A 21,158-nucleotide genomic window follows, 5' to 3' on the forward strand; every position below is an offset into this window, starting at 1 on the left:
AAAGCAGCACGTTCTTGGCTTTGGTTTCTGAAAGGCTGCAGTGATGTGCCACGTTTCAGTCTGGCACCAGCTGGAAGAGAACCGTTTCGCTCCTTCGGTTGAAGGGCACGCTATAGGTGTGCGTGCCATCTCGACTCAGCTTCCTGTTGGCTTTATCTTCAAATCATCAGGGAGGCACACAAATACAATTTACGTGCCAAACCATCAGCTCTGTGTTGGCAAGTCTCGTTCTTCAAGGATCCTCTTCACCCTCTCCACAATGGTCCACACTTCTGCCATGGCACCTCGACCTGCAGGGCAAGAGCAAAACCACGCAGTGAAATCCAGGTCAAGGCACATGCTTCCCCCGTCCCACCACCTCTTTTCTCCACACGCCGCACTGCTGAGGAAAATTAGATGCACGACGGTGGCACAGCGCACCAAAGCTCACCGAGTATCCCCATGTGTTTCCTAATGGCTCGCCCAACAGAAAGCAACTGTGGAGGCCAGAGGATCTGCTCAGTCCACCTGGGTCTGCAGGGGTTTTGTGGCACGGTTGAATGCCATCGGGGAGGGGAGCGAGAGGAGTGTTCATCCTAACTTAGTCTGGCTCCTAACTCAGAAGTCTAAGTAGGAGCACAAGCTCCTCAGTCAATGGAGAGAGGCGGGAAACCTCAGAAGGCAGCTCGTATGACCTTAGTAAGTACCTCATGTTCTGAACCATCTCCAGACGTGTCTGCATCTAACCCTTGACCGCACAAGGAGTTACTGTCTTAGCTCACACTGCCCTGGGGGCAAGTGTGCCCCCCAAAAAAGTGTGTGGGTAGCAAAATACCCTATTTTACCTCCTTTCTCCAGTGTAAACATTGCATGTGTTCAGTATCTGTCTGAAACGGCCTTTGCCTATAAAAAAAAGACTGAATTCGTATCGTTCCCGTGACTCTGCAGTTAGACCCACATGAGAGAAAGCTGTCCTGGATTTGCACCAGCTTGAACCTTGGGAGTAATTCCCGGAGAAGACCGAGCGCCAGACAGAACAAAACTTAAAAGCTTTTCCTTTTGGACCGGTTAGCTGGCAGGTGAGCATCTAACCCACACTGTGCTGTTGCTTCCCTCTGAAATACTTTTTAAACTTAAGTTCAGAATTTTAAGGCCGGGGATTATTAAATCACTTTGTCCAACCTCGTGTACTGAAGTCGGCACTCAAAACTCAATCCACTCACTCCTGTAATTTGCTTGGGGCTGAGAAAAGATACTTCTCCCACCAACATTCGTCTCCACTGAAAGATTGAAAAGATGGAGACTCTACTGATCTTTTGTCCTGCTGGCTAATTGCTCTAATTTTAAATACATGCCTTACGTATTTATACGTCTAAATTTAAAATACGTGCCTTATTGGCCATCAGAAATTATTTCTGGGAATTTTTGTTTTCCTCTTTTTTTTCCTGGCCTGCTTCCACAGTTGGGTTAGCAAGAGCACAGACAAACAGCTAAACCAGCAGCCTCCAAAGAACAGTAACAACTCGAGGGCAGGCAAGAGACAAGAGGGGAGTGGGAAGGGCTATCCTGACCAGCAGAGAGAGGTGCTCTCTTGTGGGCAGATCACGGCCCTGAATCTGCCTGGACCCTCAGTCTTCCAGAACAGATGAGCCACCCGAGCCTTGTCTGGGACAGAAGGTGCAACTGGGTATTAACTGAGGATTTGCAATGAAGAATGATACTTTTGGAAGGTCAAGAAAATTGGGTTTCCCTGCAAAGTAAGGTTCATTCTTCAGTACACCTTTCTTCAGACCTGTAAATCCCAGGCGGTCTGAAGCATCCTGTGGACAAGCTGCAGGCAGATTTGGGCCCTTCTGACCTCCTAAAGCTCGAGGAGAGGAGCTCTGGCTGACTATCTGCACGGTTTGGCAGAGCTACACCCTTCGAGAACAATCCCAAGGCCTGCCTTTGTCCTCTACCACCCACTTCCTCCACATCTTTGGCAATTCACAGCTGGATTTTTACCTTTAGCAGAGCAAAATCTTGCTAAGCAGCCTTAACGCACAGCTCATGCCTACAGGCAGAAATCTTCCAGCGTGCCAGGCTCTAGAAATCCAGCCAAGGATGATGAAGATACTAGCAGTTTGGAAATGTTTTTGCAAAGGCAAATTGCTGCAGGCCCATGTGTGGTACAGCACCTCTCGAAGCTCTCTTTTATATCGTGGCACACGGATATCATCAATGCCAAGAGCCATTAGCTTAACTGTCCGCTCAAGGAAACATTTCAATTGTCAGCTCAGTTTGATTTGTTAACTCTTTTAGCTGGACTCTACGACTGGAAACACCCATTTATTAAGGAAGAAAAATTAATCAGGTAAAGCTTGTAATGCAGAAACTTGGTGGCAGTCAGGATCTGGCCCATTTCAGATGAGACCAGCCACATGAGTGGAGGAAGATAAAGCTCTTTTACAGCAAGACAAACCACAATGTCAACAGACAAAACTGGTGCAAACTGAATCTCTTTTCTTCTGCACCAGATGTGTGAGCTTCACTATCTGCTGGGCAAACCCCTTCATGGATGAAACCCACAAACCCAAAATTAATGTGGACAAGAGGTCTTGGGGTGAAAGGCCCCAAAAAAAAAAAAAAAAAAAGAGAGGGGAAGGGAGGAAAAAGTCAGTGGTAGAGACTGTCCTGGGTCTTCAGAGACCCAGAGTCCATTACTGCTGTGCTGGTTTTGGCTGGGATAGAGTTACTTCTCTTCACAGCAGCTAGTATGGGCTATGTTTTGGATTTGTGCTGAAAACAGCGTTGATAACACGGGCATCTTTTTGTTATTGTCGAGCAGTGTTTACACAGAGTCAAGGCCTTTTCTGCTTCTCACACCGCCCGCCAGCGAGTAAGCTGGGAGTACACAAGAAGCTGGGAAGGGACACAGGTGGGACAGCGGACCCCAACTGCCCAAAGGGATATTCCACGCCATACGACAGCAGTAAAACTAAGGGGGAGGTTGGTGGCGGAGGGCTGCTGACTAGGTCCTGGCTGGGCATCGGTCGGTTGGTGGAGAACCATTGTTTTCATTTGTATCACTTGTCTTTCTAGGGTTTTATTTCTCTCTCTGTTATTTTCCTTTTCATTACATCATCATCATTATTATTATTATTAATTGTTTCAATTAGTAAACTGTCTTTATCTTAACTCACGAGCTTTCTCACTTTTACTCTTTCGATTCTATTCCCCCCATCCTGCTGGGGGGAAGCCAATGAGGCTGGGATAGAGTTACTTCTCTTCACAGCAGCTAGTATGGGCTATGTTTTGGATTTGTGCTGAAAACAGCGTTGATAACACGGGCATCTTTTTGTTATTGTCGAGCAGTGTTTACACAGAGTCAAGGCCTTTTCTGCTTCTCACCCCGCCCGCCAGCGAGTAAGCTGGGAGTACACAAGAAGCTGGGAAGGGACACAGGTGGGACAGCGGACCCCAACTGCCCAAAGGGATATTCCACGCCATACGACAGCAGTAAAACTAAGGGGGAGGTTGGTGGCGGAGGGCTGCTGACTAGGTCCTGGCTGGGCATCGGTCGGTTGGTGGAGAACCATTGTTTTCATTTGTATCACTTGTCTTTCTAGGGTTTTATTTCTCTCTCTGTTATTTTCCTTTTCATTACATCATCATCATTATTATTATTATTAATTGTTTCAATTAGTAAACTGTCTTTATCTTAACTCACGAGCTTTCTCACTTTTACTCTTTCGATTCTATTCCCCCCATCCTGCTGGGGGGAAGCCAGTGAGCAGCTGTGTGGTGCTTAGTTGCCAGCTGGGGCTAAAACACAACAACTGCTTTGCCATAATTTTCCTACCTACCTCCAGGAAAATCCTGGCATTTGCCAACAGGAAAATCTTGCTGTGAATTGACTCACAAAACACAAGCGGAGTTCAGTCAGATGTGGCTACTACTGCCCCAGCTGCCTCCTCCATCGCTCTCTTACAAGCTCCTTCAGGAGTTTGTTCTCACAGTGGAAAGAGCCGAACTGAATACAAAGCAGCTCCCAAATGACCGCTGGTGGAATGAGGTAACTCCCGATCAACGCTGGTTTACTTTGCCATTCTGAGCTACAAACCACAGCAATTCACATGCTGCTTCTCATGTGGCTCACACATCCCTGTCGCAAGGGCGGCAACCCCCAGGAAAGTGGCAGGGCAGAGCAGCAGAAGGTGGAACCCATGTTCACCATCCAACTCCGCTCCGTTTGTGCTGGTGAGTCAACTCACGTGGCTCCTTTTGCATCTCAGATCCCCATCTGTGAGACAGGGGTGACAACACCACAGCTCTGCCTCAGGTGCAGGAACCTGCTAGAATAAGCCCATTACCCATTAGGAGGCACCCAGCTGCTCACTACAGGAATAGAGATCCTATATATGTAAGAAAAAAGACGAAGGGAAAAAATAGAGGACAAAGAAGCTATGCCAGACGGCCTTTCCACTCCTGCCAAAACGTCTGCACAGCATGACCTCTTTTGGGCGTTTTCCCTTAACGTTCTTACAAGTACGTAAGACATTTGATGTAATCAGGTCTAAAATCCCAGTGGAAGCACAATTGTCCAGGATATTTCAACTGATGCCTGAGTTACTTGACTACACTTACCTAACTGTAAATATTTCTTAGCCTTCAGCTCAAAAAAAACACTCTCTAGAAGCATCGCATCTACCTAAGAATTCAGAAACTAAGCCAGCTCTAGAATTTAACCATGAAGAACATTTTAACATCCTGTGTTCGCTACAGACTGTTTACTGAACTATCTGACAGGGCGGTTAAAATCCTGCTAGAGTTGTGGTTGTTAAACAAAAGTATGAGTATACTACTGTGCAGGTAATAAGACATTTGCTATTATGGCTAAAACTGGGAGACATTTTACGACAATTTGTCCAAGAAAATTGAGATTGAAAAAGCTAATCCATTTATCTAAATTGCTTGTACAAAAACCCTTCTCAAAACCTCCCAAAAGTCAAAATACTGGCATTCAAAGCAGCTCTTAAAATACAAGTGAGAAATACTAAGTATTTCTTAGCATTGCAAGTTAAATCTTTTGAAACTGAGCACAACAACTTTCCCTATCCCCCTCCTTCACTTCACAGACAAGTCTGATGTCAAACCCCCAAATCAAAACTCGATCGGGAAGCTGAAAAGTAACCCAGGCAACAAACAACAACAAATGTTAAATGCATGTGCAGCTACGCCCTCAGCCACGTCTGCAAAGCGCTTATTCTCACTGGCTGCTCTCAGGGATAAGATATTATCCCTACGTTAGAGATGACGAACTGAGGCATGATGAAAACAGCCCACAGTCACGGTAGACGGCAAGGTCAGGACACCCAAATCCCAGGCTGATAACGCTCACCGCAAAGCCTTCCTTCTCTTTGATCTACTCTCTTCTTGAATGTGTATTTCTTTTAAATATCAAGCCTATCTAACGGCTCGTTTGAAAGCCTGGTTTGGATGGTCTCTCAAGACTACTTAAAGAACAGTAGATATCAGCTAGCACAGGGCAAAGCTTCAGTTTGTTTCTATAAACCCTGGCCGTGATCACCTGCTCCCCACGGTCCGACATCTCGAAGGTCACACGGCAAAAGAATGCATATCCCTTCAGGAAGAGAGCAGCATTCACGCAGGAAAAGAGCTGGAAGACATGGAAAAGGACTGACCTTCATCTCCACACACTAGTTTCTTCACCACACAGGGTATCTCTGTGTAGCCAAAGCCCTTCAGCTGCTCCACCTGCTGAGCTGTGATGGGATGTTCCCACATGGCCGTGTTCATAGCTGGGCAGAAGAGCAGAGGCTTGCTCAGATCCCAAGCACGGATGACACAGGTCTGCAAGAGAAGCCAAGAGGTTCAGCTCTGAGATAGGTTGTCTTTCCTCATTCCTCCTCATCACTTTGCCGCACAGAAGCGCTCTCCCAGCCTTGTGTGTCAATAGATGGCCAAAAGCCTCAATCTGTCAGTGCTGCTGGACTAACCCACAGGCAGATCCACAGGGCTGCTACTAATTTGTGTTACATTCCAGCAAAGCTCACCTCTGACAGGCAAGAAGGATGAGGGAGGCTACAAAGAGGATAGATCCCATTCTACTCCGGCTTAGGGCCAAGCAAGCAGCCCAATCGCCGGAGCAAACCGAGCTGGAACACCATGAGTGCAAACTGCCAGCCCATGTGGGAGACCAAGAGAAGCTGAGGGGTGGCCACAGATCTTATCAGCTACAGAGAAATCCCCAGGCAACGCTCCAGATAAGCCAGCTGTAGAACTGAACACAAAAAGTCGGTGAGTGAGTCTTTTTTTTAAACAATATGCCAACTGGATCCGTAACTCCTCACAGGGGAAGCACTGCTGCTTCCAGGATACAAATAGAGGATAACACAAACACATTTGGGCTGTTGCAAGGAGACGCTGGCAGATTACAAACCATCTAGCAGCTCCTGCGTGCTAACAGGGAATCATATCTGATTCCTCACTAATACAGAACTTCCAGATAACCCAGTATCTCCTCATCTCCTTAAAAAGATAAATGCTGGCTGCTCTTAATGCAACATCCATCAGCTTCCCTAGGCCTAGCACCATTTAAATCATGCAAAAGGAGCTTCCCGGGTAGCAACAGTGCCTCGTGCAGGGTCTCTGCTCAGATCGTAGAGTATTTACGAGAACCCTGCCCATCCTTTTTTATGCCCTCTGATTTGAACCCTTCCCAGCACAGGCGAGTCTGCTAGAATCTGTTCTAACTTGCCAACCAGCACCTCCAGCACTTGTTTTCCTTTGCTGGAGCCACCTTCTGCCTCCACAAGGCTCTCCAAAAAGACTGGCAGGAGTTTGTGAAGCCATGCGTCCCCGACATCCTTCCTGAGCTCTCCCCTCTGCTACCACCATGATATTTATAGCACCAAGGGCACCCAGAAAGACAAGACATCCCTCCCACAGCTCCTTCTGGCTTCTCTCAGATCTCCAGGGATCTGCTCGTACAAATGAGGGCTGTTGCTCTGGGTGTACTTTGTTCATTTATACACAATCCCTCTTTCCTGAACACCTAGGTTGGTCATGCAGGGCTCCCCAGCCAGAGCTGATGCGCTGCCCTCCGTTCCAAGTTCTACCCTCCTTGCATTAACTGAAGGGTGATGCACCACAGCAACATTTGCAGATCTCCAGCTTCCTGGCAGATCTTTTGGGTTGTTAACGCTCATGACACCTACTAATGCCTCGACACAAGGCATTCAGCCCTGCTGCAGGTCCCCATCACCCAAGAGAGAAGCAGACTCTTTTTGAATATACTTTTCTGCTCAGCCTTTGAGCCAGAGCACTTTTAATACCAGAAAAACAAGCCCAAACAAGCAAAATCCCCTGTAGCTGAAACTGTAAGGTAAGTAAGTAAGGGTGAGCATGTTTGAATTTCTGTGCTAAGCAGTTAGGTGAGGGAGGAGGTGAGGTAGCAGGAAGTAAACAATTTTATCTGATCTCACAGGTGTCTTTCCAGATTGCATCTAAAAAAATGCGGAGAGGAACTCAAAAGTGAGTGCAAGCGTGTATGCGCACGCGTGTGTGTGTACATGCATGACAGAGAGAGGGTGGAGGCAGGCAGAGAGAAATAACCGCCCATCAGAAAAAGCAGGAAAGGTAAAAAGCAGGGACTGGGAAATAATGGAAGAGACTGACAGAGTTGAGCAGTGGAAAGCGGTGTAGGTCAGGGAAGGAAAGAACAACGGTTTGAGAAGGAATAGGGGAACCATACTGGAGGAAGAGAGAGACAAGCATACGAAGTGGGAGCAGAACATGCAAATCTCACTGTTCTCGGTGCTGTAGAAGCACAAGAGTTTCCATGAAAGAAAAAGGTCAGGCAGTCTAATGCTGGGAGGCGAGAGAACTCTCAGGCAGAGCCCCGGTTACTCACCAGCAGGTTGTCACAGATGCCGTTGGCGAGCTTTGCCAGCGTGTTTGCATCGAGAGGTGCCACCACCATGAGATCCGCCCACCGTCTGAGCTCGATGTGCAGGACTGGGTCTGAACGGCCTTTCCACAGCTGTGGATGAGACAAGATGCAGGCTACCCAACCCCCACAATACATGCCGTGAACAACAGGCACTTTATCAGTCCCACGTTAGTAACCGCCATATAAACTTAAGGGGAAAGAATTCCTCTCACACCAAGCAAGATCTGACAGCCATGGTGCTCACGTTTCCCTCCTCCTCCAGCTGCAGCTACGTTTAGGAAGCACATTTAACAGACGGCAGGTATCTGCTTGGGGCTCTACAAACAGGTAACCCTTTCCCCACAAAGACAACAGTTCACATGTCCAACAACCACCGTTTTCAACTCACAGGAAAGAGCTTTCCCCATCCATTTCACCATTCACATCATCCCTCAGCTTCAGAAGTGTTCGTAAGAGCTCCCTCAACACATAGCATAATTGAGCAGGCAAAAGAGCTCCATCCTATCAGCCAAGTGAAGCCGGACAGGACCAAACTAGGGGTCACATGTCCTGAGGAACCCATGCCATTTAGAAGCCTCACATTTCTTTAAAGTGAAGCTGTCCACTGGCTTTTAACAAGGTATAGACCCCTAACTGCACTAGTCACTTTTCAAATAGAATGCACACCCCTCCCTACACACGCTCACAGCAGCAAGGTAAACCCTCGTAACGACAGTAGGGAACAGTCCTGTTGGTTTTCTTCAGAATGGATGAGGTTTAGACAACTGGGCACTTCCCTCCTCTCTTGGCTCCCAAGTGAATATTTTTATTTTCACTAAAGTTCTGAGTTACTCAAGAGTGTCCCGGCCTTTTCTTGAGAGCACAGTTAACTGGGAAAGTGTCAAGAGAAGCAGCAAAGAGCATCAGGTGCTTAATCCCCAAAGGACACACACAACCACAGGCCAGCAAGAGGTACATCAGGGCCACAAACTGTTCCTCCTCTGAGTCACTGGAAACCACAACAAAAAGGCAGCATCCGGAAAGCTGGTGCTCCCTGACACCCTTCCCAGCTCCTCCACTCTCTTCTAGTTTTTTCTAGAAGCACTGAAAATTGGAGTTTTATTTTCAGAATAAAATCTCTCACAAGCAGATGGTGAGCAGGCTTATTGCCCAGCCTTCCGTCAGAACGGCATAAGGGCTCCGTGCCTGCTTTCCAGTGTGCCAGCAGACCTCAAAACCTGACCCTCTCCTCTTTTATCACTGTACCCAGGGCTCCTCAGAAATAACTTTGCCTGGAGCTGTAGCACCCTGAGACCCAACAGATCTCCACCAATCTCCCAGACCAGCCAGAAAGCTTCCTGGCCATTGCCATTAGCATGCCCCTCTCCATATAAAAGCGATGCTGGCGTGTGACTGTATTGGTAAGAGTTGACTGGTAAAGAGTAGATCACCTTGTACTCAGATCAGTACTGCAAAGTAGAGAGAAAGCATACAGAAAAACAAACGTCGATGTTTATGCAATGAACCTCTCTATACTCAGGGACTCCCAAAGCACGTTAGCAAAACTGTAGGCAAGAGAAAAAGCCATTTTACAGGGTCCAGGGATGTTCACAGCCCTGACAACTGAGCTATCGCTTACTGGAACGGCTCTTCTATGTATGTGCACGAGCACAGATGCAGATACCTCCGAGATAAACGCCACTTCCCCCAGGGGAACCTCTCTTCCAGACATCCCTCTTCCACCTCCCTTGCTTCATTACACTGGTGCATGACATCTCCAGGGACTGGCCTTCCTCTGCACTGCTGCACCAGGGTGGCCCTACCAGCACAAGGTTACCCAGTCAGACACCAGGCTGAGTTTTAAAGCAGCCTGGGTAGTTTTGTGGACGTCAGTGATGTCTGTAGATTCAGAATACGTAGTGTTAAGGAGAATTAAGCTGTTGCCTTTGTGACAAGTGTGACTCATGACAAGCACCAAACACCCTCACCGCGACTCTGCAGTGGCTTTCTTGACATTTCCTGACCCTCCTCTCAGAGCTGCAGACAGCAGCTGAGCCCAGGGTGGTGAGACACCACTTCTACCCTCATTGCCTGCTGCAAGTCTGCTAGAGCGGTACAAAAGCCTCCGGTACAGTCAGGGCAGCCTTTCTTTTCTTCCTCATTTACAGCACGGTTGGAACCACATTCTTTGAAAGCCATATTCCAAATCATACATTACTAGAACAAAGAAGTGAGTCTTGGCCCAGGATTAAAAAATAAATGAATGTGGTCTCTTGCAAAGAAACTTAGAGGAAGACTTCTATTTGCTGTTCAGCACTTGAACAACTAAATGAATCTCCCAGGGAGCCTGCTTTTTTTTCCTGAAGCATGACCCATTGGCCTTCTGGAAGTAGAAGGCATGAGTGCATGACAGAACTATTTGAATTACAAAACATGTGGCTAGTGGGGACAGGACAGAAGCCCTTAGAGTCTTCAAAGGAAGAACAACTCACCTGCCATTCATCTTCATCGCTGTAGAGGGTGACAGGAATCTCCTGGGCACTGTAGAAATGCTTTGCTCTCTCAGTAGTGACCACCTTCACTTCGAGCTAATCAGAAAAAGAGAAAGACAGACTAATAGTTAAGACTTGAGGACAATCCTGTAAAGCTGAATAGAGGAGAGGGCTCGAGCGACAAAGGTTTTGAAAGCTCTGTGGATTCTCGGAGGACTTTTCCCTACTGTGCGTATGTGCATAACTGCAACCATTCACAGTTGAAAGACCAGGCCACTGCAGGTGTTCACAGGAGCCAAAGACTCATTTCACTGCCACCCTGAAACGGGCAGGTGGTTAGTCACCGCCTGCCAAACACGTTCACGTGGCCAGTTCACAGCGGGGACAGCAGCGAGGACAGAGCAGGTCAGAATGAGATGCAGTTCCGCACAGAACTTCAAAGAGACAGCAACAAGCAGCAAACCAAAGCTCTGTGAAAGATGCCCTTTAATCTCAAAAGACGCCTGCCAAAGGGAGTAGGAGAGCATCTTGCTTTAGTGGATTCCCTTAATCACAGCACAGAGGAGTGCCGAGGGGTGGCATGCCTACACGGCGCTTGCAGGATCACTCTTCCCACACTCGGAGCCAAGAGGAAGCTCTCTACCATGAGGAAGCACAGTGCTGAGCCATCAAAAGTCCTGCTGAGGGGCAAGCTGGCTAGCTGGGGCTCAGCACCACCGGCACAAAGCAAGCCCACCTCTGCTGCACAAGGCTTCACAAGAAACAGTGGCTTTGGAAGACTGAGTATGATTTCTTGGTCAAACGGACCATGTTGTGCACCTCTCTGTCTCTCTCTTGATGGTGTCCTGGTGACAAAGGTGGGGTGATAGCTACAGACTACTGGGTACTACTTTTTACAGCCATGTTCATCACACTTGCTCCAGCCAGAGGTAAAAATACCAGAAGCAAGTCAGGACTGTGTCTTCCAGCTATCCTTCCTATCAAGGCAAGGTGTTGGAAAAAGGAAAACCTCTGTGTAGCTATGTTTATAGCACAGGGTTTCTGTGCAGCAAGTACAGTGGCTTCCACAAAGGAAAGGGAGTCTGGGTGGAAGTATACGAAGCTTGGCTCTGAAATCTTAGATAAACCTGCCAGCCTTGTTGAAAGCCAGTGGAACCTTCAGTTATATGGTGTACACGGGGGGGGGAAATACTATGGTGTCCCTTGGATGTTCGTTTTATCGCAAAGTTGTTGATATGCAAATAGGTGCTTAGGAGGGGGACATGCTAACTACATGCTAACTGCTGCAATCAAGGTTGCTGATGCAATCAAAGTTGCTGATACCTGAACAAGAGATAAAGAGAACAATTCCTTTGGGGCCCACAACCACCAGAGACCACCCGAGGGACGCCCCCAGGACAGTGTGGAGTATGTGTGAAAGGGAAGGAAATCAGGTAAATGACTTCTGGGAACTAATCAACATAAGACTACTTTTTTCCAGGAAATACAATGAATATGTGAATCAGGACATGTATAAAATGGCTGCCTCTTAGGAACTGGTACGCACGTTAGGTGGACCGATCCTTCACGCAGCCGGCACCGAATAAAGAGTGCCTGCTCTTTAACGCTACATTGGCATTAACGAGTTCTTTCATCAACTTTTTGGAACAGTTTCTGGCACCCCAGATGGGACACTGCTTCTGAATCTCAACGGATCCGTGGGAATGCAGGACCTCCAGCTGGCACCGAGGGATTCTCGAGGAGAACCTCCGATCCCCAGACAGAAGAGCTCTGAGCAAGACCCCTGGGAAGGTAAAGGCATTCTTTTCTTTAAGCGATATTAAAGGTTGAACGTTGCCTGCCCATAAGGCGCGGCAGCAAAAGCCTCACAGGGTTGGGCCATCAAAGGTGCCTAAGGGAAGGATTTGATCCTATCATATGAAAGTCTGTAGGACACCCGGGTTTGGAATTTGGAAAGGAGGGGGTTACCAAGTCCCAGTGAAAATGGTATAGGGGTTCGAGTCCCCATTGTCTTGTTGTCTTGTGTTCAGTCATTGCTTTTGTGTTTTTGTGCTGCTTTTTGCAGTATTTTATAATGGGTAATAAACCCTCGGTGGAAGTGGGGGATTCTGAAAAAAATCTCCTCTAGGTTGTATATTGAAACATTGGAGAAAGGCGGGGAGAGATCCTCTCACCCAGAGGCAGCTTGTGGAATATTGTAACAACTGGTGGCCATTGTATGATTTGGATGATCAAGAAAAACAGCCAAAGAATGGAACTTCAAAATATAACACCCTGTTACAATTACTGTTGTTTTGTAGAAGAGAAAATAAGCAGGATGAAGTACCATGTGTAGACTTATTCTTTACGTTAAGAAATCATCTGGAGTGGCAAAAGGATTGCAGACTTACTCGGCAGGACCCTACGGTTTTAGCCTTGGAAAGGCAAAGTGGGGGCAAGAATTTGTAAAGGTGGTTCTACTTGTAGTATTGGAAAGAGGTGTTTGAAATGCGGGTGGGAGGAAGGAGAAGATTTGGAACTAATGGTTGCTCCCTGGCAGAGGCTAGGAGAGAGTCCTGATGATGAAGATCATGCTCGTAGTGTGAGCGGGGCAAGAGAAAGTGGTCATAGGCAAGCCGGTGAGGCTGGTGGCTCATGGGAGAATCAGGGAAAAGTAGCTATGAACAGGGAAGGCAATTTAGTGGGGCAGAAGGATTTAGCCCAATTGCAGAAAGAACAAGGGGGAGACAAAGGGAGCCTGGGAGTTATTCAAGCTCCCCTCCAGCAAGGAGGTGGAAATTATGTGCCAGTAACAGGTGCCGTTTTCGATAACAGATCTAAGATCCTGGAAAGAAACGGCAGGTACTTATAGGTAAGATCCAGAAAGGGTGACTGAAGTGTTTGAAACTATAATCAGGACCCAAGATCCTGACTGGAGTGATTTACAGGTAGTAGAAGACACCTTGCCAGATGGTACTGAAAAGAAAATGGTATTAAATACTGCTCGGAAACAGGTAGAAGGGGCACACGCTAGCAGGGATTTGCAGGGAACAACAGATCAGAATTTTCCTGCTGCAGACCCAGGGTGGGATCCCAACCAGCTGGGACCCCGGGGGCTTTTAACAAGATATCAGAGATGGATACTATTTGGCATAAGGCACACTATGCCAAAAGTGATTAATTGGTCCACATTATATGAGGTTAGACAAGAACTAAATGACCACCTCTCCCTTGACTACCTTCAGGGAGAGGTTAAAAGTCACTGCCAGGAAATACACTAATCTGGACCCTGAAAAAACAGAAGCAGCTGTTCAGTTGGCTTGTATCTTTATGGCACAATCGGCCCCAGATATATGAAAGAAACTTCAAAAACTAGAAGCGGCAGATTCAAAGGATTTGGGAAAGATGTTAGAGGTAGCGTGAATGGTTTTTAATAATAGGGAGAAGGAAAAAGAGACACAACAGGTTCGAAGAGAAAAACCTAAGACAGGGGAGATTAACTGCTGCTTTAACAGAGGCCCCTAGAGGAGCCTATAGAGGAAGGGGAGGCACAGGAAGGGGTTATCGAGGGATGGGAAGAAGTAGGGGAAGAGGAAAATCACCTCCTTGTGTGCAACCTCGACTTGCAGAAGATCAGTGCACAATCTGCACAGAAAGGGGGCACTGGAAAAACGGAATGCCCTCAGGCTGGGAACCTGGATCCAGCCCTCCAAGCCATTAAGCTAATGACATTAGATGTTGAATCCTGAAGAGGACCCAGGGAGTCATCCCCAGCTGCACCGCTGGTTGCATCAAGGCGGAAGAACCATGAGGGAGAGCCACTTATTCTGTACTTAATAGTTGTAAAGGAAATTTTAACCATGAAACTGTAAGCGTTGCTGGTGCTACAGGGAAGTAAGAAAATCGTCCCTTTCTGCAGCCCTTAAAATTTAAGTTAGGAAAACAATGGATGACTCACCAGTTTTTATATATGCCCAAGTGCCCGATCCCCTTGATGGGAAGGGATCTGTTGAGCACGTTAGATGCACAGATAACCCTTAAGGATGGAGAGGTGCAACTACTAATACCCAAATCAATAGCCGTGGAAGCGAGAAATTTTATGTTACAGGACACACAAAGACCGAAGGAAGAGATTCCTGGAGAAGTAGAAGACGCAGTAACACCCTTGGTATGGGCTAGTGGAATCCCAGGTTGGTCCAAATTGGCAAAACCAGTTAAAATTGTTTTAAAGTCCGGAACTAAACCGGTTTTGAGATTTCGCAAGGACAACAGAGATTGGGAACCGACAGACAAGAAGCAATCTGCCAAACTCCAGAACCAAGAACTGTACAAGAGCTGAGGGCGCTTTTGGGTATGGTCGGATGGTGCAGACTGTGGATTCTCAACTATGGACTATTGGTAAAACCCCTCTATGAAACTTTGAAGGGGTCGAAAGAGAACCACCTACTATGGACCCCTGAACATCAAGTAGCCTTTAAGGACTTGAAAAAGACTTTGATGTCAGCACCTGCACTGTGACTGCCCGATTTGTCTAAACCTTTTGAGCTATTTGTACATGAACGACAACATCTTGCCCTTGGGCGTGCTGACTCAGAGACCGGGAACATGGAGAAGAGATGTGGGATATTTCTCCAGACAATTGGACAATGTGAGTAAAGGATGGCCAGGATTTTTAAGTGCTGTAGCCACAACTATTCTTTTAATCCAAGAAGTTAGGAAAGTAACAATAGGGCAGAGAATCACTGTGTATGTTCCGCATATAGTGATTTCTGTCTTAGAACAAAAGGGAGGGCATTAGCTGTCTTCAAGCCGTATGCCCAAATATCAAGTTATCCTGCTGGAACAGAATGATGTAGAACTTAAAACCACCACAGCCATCAACCCCACAATGTTTTTGAATTCGGAGATAAGGGACTCTGAACCCTTGCACCATGATTGCCTGCAAACCATCAAACATATATATTCCAGCAGACAGCATCTAAAAGATGAACTGTTAATTCATCCTGATTTGGAGCTGTTTACAAATGGTAGCAGCTTTTTTCGAGATGGAAAATGGATGGCCTGATATGCGGTGGTCACAACTACACAGGTAATAGAGGCTGGGGTCCTCCCTGTTAACACGTCACCCCAGAAGGCAAAGCTGGTGGCATTTGAGACAAGTCCTGAGGATAGCGGAAGGGAAAAAGCTCTTTGACGACACATCGGGGTCCTCCCTGTTAACACGTCACCCCAGAAGGCAAAGCTGGTGGCATTTGAGACAAGTCCTGAGGATAGCGGAAGGGAAAAAGCTCTTTGACGACACATCGTTTTGACAGGACCACTCATGTTAGACACTCCTGTCCACCAGTATCAACCAGGAGACAAAAACGTGGAACTCCAAACCTCTATGAGAAAAGTGGAAAGGACCCTTTCAGGTACTCCTAACAACCTACGCTGCAATCAAGGTAGAAAGAATTGAACCCTGGATTCACTACACTCGAGTACAACCAGCAACAGCGCCGCTAAAAGAACCTCAGTGGAAGGTCATTTCGTCAGATAAAGATCCTCTCCAGATAAAGATCCAAAAATCAGTATGAGGAATGAATCTCACTCTGGTAAAGGAACTTTTACGACATGAGGATCTGAAACGGCTGTTGAAGAAGGTTCAGGAGAACGGACAAAAAGACTCTAGTTACCGTCCCCCGCATGATGTGGCAGAAATACATCAAGTGTTAGAAAGAGTCAAGAAAGATGGAGAACACAAAAGGTGGAACGCTCTTTCTGGGTGATCACCAACTGCTACCAGAATTCTAAACAAAATAATACACCCTGTCATCATGTTGTTAATACTTACCTCATTATGCTTTATGGTGACTCTTATTCTGTATATCAAGCTCTGGATTACGATGAAACGCTTAATGTATCTTACGGGGTATATTTACCCTTAATTACGGCAATCTAGGTGAGACTCCCAAAGAGATCTTACTTTGGAAGTCTCAAAGTGGGGGGAAATGTTGCAATCAAAGTTGTTGATATGCAAATAGGTGCTTAGGAGGGGGACATGCTAACTACATGCTAACTGCTGCAATCAAGGTTGCTGATGCAATCAAAGTTGCTGATACCTGAACAAGAGATAAAGAGAACAATTCCTTTGGGGCCCACAACCACCAGAGACCACCCGAGGGACGCCCTCAGGACAGTGTGTTCGAAAGGGAGGAAAATCAGGTAAATGACTTCTGGGAACTAATCAACATAAGACTACTTTTTTTCCAAGAAATACAATGAATATGTGAATCAGGACGTGTATAAAAATAGCTGCCTCTTACAAACTGGTGTGCACGTTAGGCGGACCGATCCTCCACGCAGCCGGCACCGAATAAAGAGTGCCTGCTCTTTAACACTACGTTGGCGTTAAGGAGTTCTTTCCCCAGCTTTTCGGCAACGCAACCGCTATCCAACCCACCGCGGGGCTCTATTAGCCCAGAAAGACAGGGAGAAACCAGCGTCACCAACAACTCCTTCCCACTAGAAAACTGCGGCCTGAGGTACAAAACTGATGAAGCACTCGGTCTGCGCACTCTTGCTAAAACAGACTGCTGAAAACCTCCAACCTCCAAGAAGCTACCTTCAGCAGCGGTTGAAGTGACAAAACACGTTAACCTATCTCCCCAACACTATCTATTTGACTGGGAATGGCGCAGTGTTGGTTATCTGCACCCTACATGACTAGAATAACAGCTTGGAGCAGTGGAAAATCCCAGCCTTAGCATGTCATTGTCTTTGGTAATTTTTCCTGTTTCCTGAAGAAAAAGTAATGGAAAATCTAGCTGCACATAACACCAGTATTTGGTACTATGTGTTTGGTTTTTTGCCTCTTCTCTTTTTCAAGCTTGGAATCACAGCTGCATTTCTAGTGCTTTCGAGTGTAAAGATCACATTCACAGCAATCAACCGTATTGTTTCCATATTACCCTCACCTGACAGGAAGCTGTTTGGAGCCAAGCAGCGGCAAAACATCTTAGCAAAAACATCAAGCAGCTAACGTTGCTCTCCTCTATGCCACGGGCGGGCTTCAACGAGGTGTTAACCTCGCAGTCGGCAAGATACTATTTATTTGGTGATTTTAAAAAGCGATGTGCAGTTCAAAGACCAGGCCAGGTCTGCACTAAAGGTTTCCAGCAGTAACGTTTGTCAGTGGTATTCTTATTTTACAGTTAGCTATAATGGTATAAGGCTTTTTAGATGATACAACTCTATCTCATGACATACTTTGTCACTTCAATGGTGTCATTATTCAAAATTTTCTAATCTAGAGAAGAAATACCCCTCTAAGGCTAAAGGATAGACAAAAATCCCCAAAAGACAGTCTGCTTTTTTTCCTATTAATTTTTTTAAGATAGTTTCATAACCATCTCCGGTCTTAAAAAAATACTTATTTCTTCAAAGCATAAGCCCAGGAACAGTGAATAGCTGGCTATCGCGTACTGTATCCAACCCACTACAAGCTGGAGCATATCAGAGGGATATGTTTGAGGATTCTAAGCAGTGGTGACTCCACCACTCCCCCAAGAAACTCTGTTAGTTAGAACTCTATTAGTTAAATATTCTCCCTAATTAAGGTTTTCTGCTGGGGTGGGCTCCTGGATCCCTTGTTCTGAGCAAGTCCTTCAAGCCCCTCCAGCTACATTGGAAAGAGATCAGTGTTCTCAAGATTACTTTAGCCTACATAGTTTTTTTCCTTCTATTTACCTGGCACACCCTCTGTTTGCCTGTGGTTACACCTCTGCTTAAACAGTAAAGTCAGTCTAGCCACACTCAAACTCCTTTACTGGAGACAGTTTAGACTAGTTAGAGTTCTTTTACTCAGACCACTTATTACTCCAGAATAAACTTTACTGCAAAACTGCTCACCTGTGTTCATGCAATATTCTTGTTCTCTGTTAGAGGATTCTCCCATCACAGCCATTTCTGCTTGGGGTAAGAGTGTGTGTACAGTTTTTTTTTTTTTCCATAACTTTCTCAGTTTTGACAGAAAAAGTTTTACAGACCGAGCTTCGGTAACAACTGCTGCAGAAGAGAATGAGCAGCTCCTCTGTTAAATGGCACCTACTAGCTGACGTAGGGGCTACCCGGCAGGAGCGCAATGAAATGACATGACGTGATTTAAACCTAGAAGTCCAGATGACATTCTGTAGCTTCAAGAGCATTTCACCCACAGAAAAGTTTGCTGCTTCCTTTCTTTATGACTAACCAATATCCTGCCAATGTGATTTTTGTCATCGTATGCCTGACAGGCCCTTCAAAAACCCTAGCAATCAGCCTGAGACAACACACTGAGCATAGCACAACCACCAGAGTTACCCACAGCGTCCTGACGAGACACTATGTGCTGTCTCCCCACGACAGTAGGTGCAAGGTAATAACCTGAACGGTATAAGCTGATGCCACCTAAATTTCCTCGATCTTCAAAGAGGTTAAACAAAAGGCAAGAAGATGTAGTCACATCCATTACCACCTTCAAGGAGATGTTAAAGCTTAATGAGCGCAAAAATCACACTGCCAAGTTGTTCACTTGAGGGTCATCTTAGCAAAAACATCATTTTAAACTAACCACTCTGGTTTCAAGCCTCTGACCACATCTCTTTTGGTATCAAAGCCTTCCTCTGCTCCTGCCCTGCTTCCACTGATGGCTTTTTAAAGGTCTCTTCCATCAGCAATGAAATTCATGCAAAAGGCTTGTGCAGGACTTAAACTTAATGGCAAAGTTACACTCTATCAGCAGGCTTTAGATCAGGCCTTGAAATCACATCAGAAAGACGTAAATAAATAATTTTAATTAACAAATTAAGCACCAGAAGCTCCTGGACTGGATGCTTCACTTTCACTTTTTATGCAACAAAAACCTAAAGCCTGCAACGGATGTCACAGAACCTATGGGCCTTCACAGAGAATTCAGGTCCAGCCGTCTGCAGTTTTTAATTACGAATCAAACGCTCAGAGAGAAGGAACACGTTTGACCTAGATTCCTACAGTGGATCATTTGCATTCTTCCTGTCCCCTGCAGAGAAGGATGTTCCAAGCGCCACAAGCAAAGGAAAAGAGACGATGGCAAAGTCAATCCAAGAGACCGAGGATTAGAAGATGCACATCCTGCGTCCCTCACTAGCAAGAACATAACAGCTGGAGCTGGCCCTGGTCTCATCACGCCCCCCCTTCCTTGGCATCATCTGTCTCTGGCCCTCTCACTCCAGGCTAGGGCCTTTGGCCTCACTAATCATTTCAGGTCAAGTAATAAATTAACTGAGGTTTCTCTTTCCAACCCAGCCCAACTGGCTCGCCACATCTTTGGTACCCTTTCCAGCTTGGATATCAACATCAACCAGATACTTCAGTTACTTGGGGACTGCCCCTCTTCTGACGCTGTGTTAACGTATCTACAGGTAAAGCCTCCTAAATCATCCAAAAGGATGGTTTTTAAGCCATCTAATGAATATATCTAGATATGTAAACGCACTCACTTGTTCCTGCTACTCTTTTCATTTCACTGCTCCAAAGCATTTCCTTCATTTCTTAAAAGCTTAAAGGTTTTCTATGTTTTCCTCTAACTTTATTCTACAGCAAAAGTTAGCACGTTTCCCTCCCTGATTCTGGTCACTAGTGGCCTCTGCTGGACACCTCTGTTACTCCAGACAATAAAATCCAGTTAAAAAAACCCAATGCACAAACATATATAGCAGCTGGTATTTTCTATTTCTGCTTTTACAAGAGCTGGTTTCCCTTCATTGGTCAGACAGCGGTGTCCACCTTTGCAAACTCCACATCTCACCTGTGGAAAACTGTGAGGTCCTAATTAGAGATTCCAAGTTCCAGAAAGCATCCACCTGTGTCTGTAGCCAGATCTGATAATTTGACTGACAAGGACATATTCCAGAAAAAAAACCCCAAACCAACAAAACCAACAAGACAAGGACCTATTCAATCATTTTTGAGAGAATGAAGCAAGCTGAACTAAACAATGCTACCTTCATACTCCAGAACCTAAATGTCTGCCTGTGGAAATATCAAGGAACAATTACTGCCCTTAAAACCTGATTTAAAGCTAACTCTTAAGTATGAAGAAGTACAAAATGATAGAAAAAGGTATTAATCGTTTAACAAATTTTCAAACTAAAGGGCTCAAAGCCAGAAGGAACTTTTCATTTCAACAGAAGCCACCAAATCTCTCCTAGAAACGAGAAACAGGACAACACCAACTTTACAAGACTACCAAGATTTACTCACCCCTGGGATTTTCAGTAATTCAGTGATGAGGAGAGGCAGCTTCAGGGCAGCCACACTTCCAGTCACACCCACCAGGACACAGTATTTTTTCTGCAGTACAGATGAGCTCTTTTCTGCAGGAAACCCTGGTTCTGGTGGTGGTAGGGGCTCCATGCTCCAATCAAACTCTACAAACACAGAAAAACAAAGACACTTGACTAACAGTGCCTCCAAGCGAGGCTAGCACAGCAGGGCTCCAGCACCGACGTATTCCCAAGGGCATGGACCTAAGCCTGGACTACGCAGGACCCAGATTAATTCAGTCTGATGATGAACACACAGGCTCTGATGCACAAAGCTCTCAAACATCAGCAGGCCTTTAAGCATAGCAGTGGTTTGCTCCTGTTTAATGACCATTTTCTCTTGGATACTGATAAACAGAATGCTAAAACCTGCGCAGGCAGGCCTCAAAAGGGTTAAAGTGGTAAAGCCCACGTCCCGCAAAACAGCACTGAACATGGTCCAGCATTTACAAT

General features: G+C 46.1%; 1 protein-coding gene across 1 annotated transcript; it reads right to left on the bottom strand.

Moving 5' to 3' along the window:
* Positions 1 to 204: 204 nt before the first annotated feature.
* Positions 205 to 20,796, bottom strand: PPCDC (phosphopantothenoylcysteine decarboxylase). The gene is made up of 5 exons (XM_010295107.1): positions 20,644 to 20,796; positions 10,405 to 10,500; positions 7,895 to 8,023; positions 5,664 to 5,832; positions 205 to 290 (listed from the first exon to the last, which is right to left on the bottom strand). Exons 1-5 carry the CDS (start codon positions 20,794 to 20,796, stop codon positions 205 to 207), a joined length of 633 nt encoding a protein of 210 aa, XP_010293409.1.
* Positions 20,797 to 21,158: the final 362 nt, after the last annotated feature.

Source organism: Phaethon lepturus, unplaced genomic scaffold (genome assembly GCF_000687285.1).
Source record: "Phaethon lepturus isolate BGI_N335 unplaced genomic scaffold, ASM68728v1 scaffold879, whole genome shotgun sequence".
NCBI classification, from domain to species: domain Eukaryota; kingdom Metazoa; phylum Chordata; class Aves; order Phaethontiformes; family Phaethontidae; genus Phaethon; species Phaethon lepturus.